This window comes from Plasmodium fragile, assembly GCF_000956335.1.
Source record: "Plasmodium fragile strain nilgiri unplaced genomic scaffold supercont1.27, whole genome shotgun sequence".
Classification (NCBI taxonomy): Eukaryota; Apicomplexa; class Aconoidasida; order Haemosporida; family Plasmodiidae; genus Plasmodium; species Plasmodium fragile.
In genome coordinates this window covers 262364-270419 of record NW_012192607.1, presented here as the reverse complement: position 1 = coordinate 270419, position 8056 = coordinate 262364, and the positions used below count along the sequence as shown (strand labels likewise).

General features: G+C 42.3%; 2 protein-coding genes across 2 annotated transcripts; one reads left to right on the top strand and one right to left on the bottom strand.

The window, feature by feature from the left end:
- AK88_02709 (uncharacterized protein) lies at nt 1-4281 on the top strand (the record flags this gene model as incomplete). Its single annotated transcript, XM_012480334.1, has 1 exon — nt 1-4281. One exon carries the CDS (start codon nt 1-3, stop codon nt 4279-4281), a length of 4281 nt encoding a protein of 1426 aa, XP_012335757.1.
- Nucleotides 4282-4949: 668 nt separating this feature from the next.
- AK88_02708 (uncharacterized protein) lies at nt 4950-6754 on the bottom strand (the record flags this gene model as incomplete). Its single annotated transcript, XM_012480333.1, has 4 exons — nt 4950-5100; nt 5214-5317; nt 5459-5685; nt 5830-6754. The coding sequence occupies 4 exons, from the start codon at nt 6752-6754 to the stop codon at nt 4950-4952; spliced, it is 1407 nt and encodes a 468-aa protein (XP_012335756.1).
- Between the last annotated feature and the right edge of the window lie 1302 nt (nt 6755-8056).

The window sequence follows — 8056 nt, the reverse complement described above, 5'->3', positions numbered from 1 at the left end:
ATGGATAAATCTCCAGCGAGGTGCTTCAATTTGCTTTTCCTCGAGGAGGATGAGGAGTACATGGATGACATGATGATAACCATGCGGAGGAAGCAGCCCCCCACAACACAGCCGTTGGGCGGGACGAAGCAGCCGCCCGCGATGAAGCAGTTGGGCGCGACGCAGCAGCTGACCCCGACGCAGCAGGTGGTGGCCACCCGAGGGAGGCTGCGGCTGTGCTCGAAATCGCTGGTGTTCGAGCCGCACAGCGTGGAGGACCCCGTTTTGAAGTTCCCCTTTAAAAAGATGGAGAACGCCAAAATGGGAGCCCTGGGAAACGAAATCATAATCAAAGTGTCTGAAGTTATAAAAATGAAAACGATAGTTCATGCCAGGAAGACGAGATGCACATCGCAGTTCACCTACGACCGAAAGAACAGGCGCATGTTGAACGTGATGAACAACCTGTACAATGATTACTACGAGGAGATTGGGTCCATTGATAATGATAACCTAGATGAGAAAATCCCCCTGTTTGAACGGATCCTCAACAACTTTAATGAAAATGAAGAGGGCCCTTCCCCAGTGGGTAGCGCCTCCAACAGCAGTGTCCGCGCGTCCGTTAGCAGCACCGGGGGAGCCTCCTTTGTATATTTTTTCCAATGCGACAATGCACCAAACAGCGGGAGGAAGCTAAGGGACGTGTACAATATCATGTTAAAGATAAAGATCGCCATGGTGGTGCATGAAAAGCAGATGGAGATTCTGATAAAGGAAAAGAAGAAGAAGCAGGAAGATGTGATGTTAGGTGGGGGAGGTGAAGGGCCTGTGCTTCTTCCCTTCCATGCACAGAGGGAACGTAGACACGAGAAGGGAGAAGTCGGGATGAGCCCCACATCGCACAACAGTACGCGTAATGAAAATGGATCACAACTTTCACACAGCGTGAGGGAAATACATTTAGAGAGGTACATTGAAAGGATAATGGAAAAGCTTATTGAAAATATAAAATTCGATATTAGTAGTATTGGTCTTCACGAGAAAATTATAACAAGTCGCATGGAAGGGTATTGGGTGTTTAAAATATCTCCTCTGTTAAGAACAAAGGGGTTGTTAAACATAACAAACAAATTTATTTACTTCCAAGCGAATCCAAATTTCACAAATAAAAAGGAAAAAAAATGGAAAACAGAATCCATCCTTCATGTATTTAAAAGAATTATAATCATGAAGCCAAATGCATTAGAAATTATATTCGACCATGAGAGTAAGAACAAGTATAGCTCCTTATACGTGGAGTTTATAAATTTTGGAGACAGGGAGCAAATAATTTCAGTCCTGAAAAAAATAAACCCTCAGTGTTTTTTTATTGAAGAAAATAAAGATTTTGTTTATGCTATTCAAAAAAAATGGGAAGTCGGGGCAATATCTAATTATGAATATATTGATTTCATTAATTGCCTTGCTGGAAGGAGTAGAAAAGATTTTTCTCAATACCCTGTGTTTCCATGGATCCTGTGTGATTATGCAAGGGAGGAATTGAACCTGAGTGATGATTCCATGTTCAGAAATTTGAAGAAGCCAGTTGGTTGTTTAAATGCAGATAGGTTAAATTCGTTAATAGAAAAAATGCAGGATCATGATTATTTTTACGGTTCTCATTATTCTACTTTGGCGTACGTTGTGTATTTTTTAATTCGCTTACATCCGGAATGTCAATTGAAGCTACAAAGTGGTAAATTTGATACACTGTCGAGAATTTTTCTGTCCATTGAAGGAACATTCAACACTGCCCTCAATGCCAACTCGTCCTTCATCGAACTTATTCCAGAGTTTTATGAAGACAATGATAATTTTTTAAAAAATATTCTTAACATTAGTTCGAATGAGGGAAATATACACGATGTTGTTCTACCCAAATGGTGTTCCTCAGCCAAAGATTTTTTAATTAAAATGAAAAATGCTCTAGAAAGTAACTATGCTAATAAACACCTAAACGAATGGATTAATTTAATTTTTGGTTACAAGCAAACTGGGCAAATTGCTAAGGAAAATTTCAACCTCTTTCACCCCCTCACATACATGCACACCATTTTAAATGAAAAACTCTCCGCTGCTAATTATAAATATCATCATGAACGAATTAGAGAAGAACAAGAGGAAGAAGAAAATGAATTTGAACGGAACTTTAATGAAAAAATTAAATCCCTTATTACCACTATGCCTTCTAAGGCCTTGAAAACACAACTGCACGAATTTGGACAATGCCCTTTTCAAATTTTTAAAGAACACCATGTGGCGAGGAAATCCTGCGTGACGTTTAAATACAGTGAGGATATTAAGAACTCCCCTTGGTACTACTCGCCTGTTTTTAACCAAGTGCTGCGAGATTTGTACTTTAAACGAAAGAGAAGGAAAGACTTAAAGATGCGCAGGAGGTTACTCAACCGCAGTCCCCTTACCCCAGGCGACAACGTCAGCCAAGATGAGGATAGCGGCGGTGATGAGGACGGCGATGAGGAGGACGACGAAGAAGAAGAATTCGAGGAGGAAGACAATGAGGATGAAGCCTCAGTGGAGGAGGGAATCGTCCTGCCTCATGGGGAGGAAGAGGAGCCCGTGCAGGACCCCCTCCGAGGAAAGAACAAACGAAGAGGCATAGTTGAGAGTACACCCCTCGAGGAGGAAAGAACCAACACCAAGTACACGCGAAAGAGGGAATCACAAAAGGAAGTGTATGCAGCAGAGTATTTGAAAAAACACCAATGGAAATTACATAGAAGCGACCACCTCCCCTGTGTGGTCAAAGGGGTTGGCTATAACCAAGCAAACGTTTGTTTCGTGTGCAACAATGGATTCATAAAAATTATCAGTCACAATGACCTAATTAGAAACCAAATGAAGAACAATAACAATTTAATTTCGTTAAAAATTGGGGACGAGAACTTTTCATGCGTTTCCAGCGCACAGGGGAACTACCTCATAGGGACGTCAAACGGAAATGTGATCCTGTTAAATCCTCAAAGCATTTTGAAGGTGAACGAGGAGGGTGCGTCGTGGTCATGTAAGGGAGGTGGGCAGTTCGCTTCAGGGGGTCACGCGGGTGCCGCCAACGCAGGGGAAGATGACGCCCTGTCAGACGACTCCAGCATCCCGCTGAGCGACTCCGGTCACTCGCTGCTGTCCTCCTTCGATGACGTGTTTGAGTACGACTCACACATGGTGGGGGGGGCTAAGAAGAACAAGGGAAAGCAAAAGAAGAAAACAGATTTTCTCCAAAGCGCAAATATTTACAACCAAATGATTACAAGGAAGTTGCATAACGACACGGTGAACAGCATAAGTTGTTGTGACAGTTACCTCGCGACAGGCTCGGCAGATGAAACGGTGCAGCTGCTAAGCATTGAGAAGGATTTTCAGAGTTTACAAGTCTGTGACAATTTCACAGAAGCGGTGAAGTTCGTGCAGCTAAAAAATAAATTGTTGTTTACTCACTCAGATGGATTCAAATTATTCGACATACGGGTTCCACGGAGGAAGAAGCTTCAGTTACGTAACCTGAATGGGAAGAGGAACCCTGCCAATTCGAACCGGGCAAGCAGCCACATGTTTACAAAGGAAGGTAGTACACTGGGTACAAGAAAATTCTTTCAGCTCTACGACAATGAGCAAGTTAGACGTTTTTACAAAAGCATTCAGAAGGTGTATGAACAAAGTTACATCAGCGTAAATTATATGACCCCGCAATATTTATTTGACCGAAAAATGAAAAAAAATTTGAATTCAACATTTGTAAAAAATTCAAATCATATCATTTATTCTTCTCTTATAAATGATAATACCATTTTTACCTTAGACAAGAATAGGAACTTTTATTTTTATGACATTAGGGGACAGAACTGGGTGAATGCTCTTTCGACCAGACCCAATGAAAATGGAAAAGGAAGAAATAGCTTCCTCGTAACAGCTAGCTGTGATGACAGGCAACAATTGTGTGCAGTTAACACGCTGGGAGATATTTTTTTTGAGTCCATACATTTTTGGAACAATTTTGACAACCCTGTGGAGGGGGACGATGATGATGATGATACTGCGACGGGACTGGTGAGGACCAATTTATTCTCCTCAAGATGTTCCTTCAGCCCGTCTTACATTTCGTTTATTAATTACCCTGATTGGTTGGGACATGACTTGGCTGTCCACAATGAGGGGGGCAGTGAAAATGGCTCCTGCAATTATATTTTGTTTACGGGGCCCGACGGGAAGATGGAGATACACAGGAGGGGTGCCCACGGGGCGTAGCCATGTTTCAGCCAATCCTAGCGGTTTGCTAACGTGTAGCAGCCATGTGCCAACCGATAAGGCACCGTCGCGTCCCATCCGGGGGTACCCCCAAAACGGGGCAAACGTTTCCAATTTTGTAAAAAGCTATCAAATTATTTTTGTACTACTGAATTACTGAGTTACAAGTTGGATGAATGAAACGGAGGGGAGACATATGCATATTTGCGTGCAGCTACATAAATTAGCAGCATGGAGGTGAAGACAATATTGAAGGGGGAGATGCACACACTCACAAAAGGCATTATGGGAGTGCGCGGGGGAAGAACATGAGTGACGTCTGTCTCCCAAGGGAAGTCCATTTACTTGGCAAAGTACACATATGATTAGATGCGAGGGTCTGTTTTGTTCTATTTTCTTTTGTTATGACTTCACAGTGTCCGCTCTTTTTTTTTTTTTTTTTTTTTTTTTTTTTTTTTTTTTGTGTTAACCGCAAACTTGTCAATTTAATGATTCCTTTTTAAACGTTGAATATCCCAAGGGGAAAAGTTCCTTATAAGCAGATGGGTCGATATGCGTGGAACGCGTACACAGGGGTACTTTTACGAGCAGGCGCGTTGCTGTGGTGTTAACTCGGCTGAGTAAGCCTTGGTCCGGGTTTGATCCGTTCCACCGCCCAACCCCCCCCCTCAGCTTATTTTTTTCTTCTTCTTCTTGCTCTTCTTACAATTGCGCACGGTGATAAAAATGACGGCGTAGATGATTAGAATGAGGAAGAAACAAAAGGCCATGAGGTAAACAATGAACGTGGCTCTCTTTAATTTCTGCCTCTCTTGAAACCTGCACCAAGGGGAAATGAGAACACATATTGCACGACCAACCATGAAGGGGTCACATAGAGTGAAGAGAACCGGGAAAATATAAAAAACACAGCCCAGTCCGGGTCCACTTACTTATTTAGGATGATAATCGAATCAGCAAAGTAATAGAGGGAGTTTATGAGCGCCGTAATTTCGTTTCGCTCGAGGGACCCGATGTGCTCGTAACTCATCCCTTCCTGCGGTGACAAAAAAAAAAAAAAAAAAAAAAAAAAAAAAGCGTTCAGTTAAAATGTCTGCAACGTGCATTCATCAGCTGTCTATCCCTACGCACTTGCAACGTGCATGCATCGACGGTGTGCCGCTTCACGTGGACCTACCACCAAGGCTATTTGCAGAGCGGTCGTCTTGAGTTTGCCATGCAGACGGCACTTCACGCAGGGCACACAGTCCAAAATATTTGTTATGTTCATAAATTTGGCTAGTATTTCCTTCCCCTGGGTTGGGAAAATGGGCTCCAGGAATTCTTCCGAGGAACACGAATGGTAGTAGCTGCCCAGCAGGTCGTTCAGCACCTTGAGGGCCTCCTGGTCGTTCTGTGCGTGGCCTGTGGGCGTGAGAAGCGATGGGGTTGAGAGGCGGCGCGGTTACGAAGCAGCCTCGTTACAAAGCAGCCTCGTTACAAAGCAGCCTCGTTACAAAGCAGCTTCATTATCAAACCAGTACATAACGCTCCCCCCTCGTGTCTCACCCGAGTTACACTTGCACTGACTCACAAGCGCCTTGAGCCTGCACATGGCCCTGAGCAAAATGGCAAAAGTGAAGTACAAATTTTCAATCCTCTCTGGGTAAAGAGCAATCTTGTCCTTGAAGAATTGCATGTTATATGCATAATTCTGTTTTTTAAAATAATCACTTTTGATCACATGCTCCGTGTGCATGTCACCAAAGACGAAATCATTTTTGAGGTAGTGGTATTCGGAAGATAAAATGGCTATATTAGATTGCATGCCAGAAATGATCTTGTAGAAACTCTTCATTTCATGACATTTATTTTCCTCCTTTTGAAAGCAATTTTCTTTATAAATTTTGTTCCAGATATTTCTCCCCTCGTAGGCTGTGAAGGAGGGAGAGTTATAAACCAAGTCCACATACGACAGGAACCCTTCATCAGATGGAGCATAAATACCTAAAATATCTTTATACAATTTGCTTTCAATAAAAGTTTTTTTTAAATCTTCAGTGGACATTTTATTTTCAATTATTTCAATTTCATTTGTTCGAAAATTGTAGGGAATTTCATCCTGGTCGCATTCACACACAGAGCATTTTTTTATTTCTTTACATTTCTCTTCATTTGCTTTGAGGTATTTACAAGGTATATGAAGATTGACCTTAAAAATACGAAAATAATCTTTCTGCTTTAACTCTTTAAGAATTGGAAATGCTGTATATGCGTCCTTTTCTATATCCTTCACGTGTAACCCTAGCAATTTCTGGTTCAGTACATAGCTCTCAGGGAACTGTATTTCAAATATATTAAAGTAGAGCAATATTTCTTTGAAGGTGTTCTTGAAGAAGTGTCTGTAGGAGGCGAACACCTGCTGCTCCTTCGACTTGAGGAAGAGTCCCAGGAATACGAGGGGCAATAGTACAGATACCATGGCGACTTTCATTTTGGAAGGTGTCGCAAGGGAAAAAAGGGGGGGTGGGGTGGGGGACTTTCTCTCCTCCTGAAGGGATCCCTCTATATTATTTATGGGTTCATATGCACGCGAGGGCCTGTCTCAGGATAATATGCTCTGTCAGGGCGATCACCAGGAGGATGGCGTTTCCTCATAGCTCCATGGCCATACACGTGACGCATGTGTGAAGGCAGGTCTATCCCCCCCCACCGCGGAAGGTACAAAACTCCTCGGAGAGACTCAATTACATAGCTACCAACTAAGGACACAATTTTGCTAACACATAAAAAACACCCATCACAGGAACAGACACAGTCGTTCCATCCACAAAAAAAAAAAAAAAAAAAAAAAAAAAATTAATTATCAAAAACAAAAAAAGAACGACGCAAAATATGGTCCAACGTGTGCGTTGTGTAAAAAAAAAAAAAAAAAAATACCTATCGCATGTGTACGGAGCTTGTGCTGCATATGGAATGCATGGGGAAACGATGAATCATCCACAGGCGCAGAGTAGACGTGCGGTGGGCAAGCAGTGGCACAGAAAAAGGGCAAAGACACAAAAGAAATAAACTCACACAAAGGACGGGAGAGGAAAACATATAACTTACATTATAAAAGTAATTAAAAAGAGGTGCGACGAAGCGCACTCAAGGGTTGAGAGAACACCCGAGAGGGGACGAGGGGAGGTATGTGCGATACGTGCGCAAGAGTGTAGGGCAATGTGTACACTGAAATTTGTTCTTCCATTTATAATATTCTTATAGGGGAAAAAAAAAAAACGAAAAAAATTATTTTGTTTTATATTGGAGTAGTTACAAAAGGGGGCGGCAATAAAGCGAATAAGCGAAGAAGTGAAGAAGTGAAGAAGCGTACGAGGGGGAAGCACATGCAAAAGGGTACAATCGTGTGTGTCGCTCGTGTTTGTGTCGCCTGGGCAAATTACACTTAATTCATGAACATTGTATACGTGTATGTACTCTGGGGCGAACGTTGGCCTGATCAGTGTGGCACCTCTGTTTGCTCCACTGACATACTTAACCGCTGCTATTCCTGTTCGCATTCATCAGCGCAAACGTTTTTTTTTTTTCCTTTTTTTACTTTCGTTGAAGGGAAAAGGACACTACATAAAATCATCACATTTTATGAAAAATGGTAAACGGCAAAGGGGTGAAAATGCCCTTTATGGCCCCCCAAATACATAACGACTTATGTATACCTAGAGAGGCGGCTGGACGGAGCCACAAGAAAATGAATTGGTTTATCATTCCCCCCCCAAAAAAAAAAAAAAAAAAA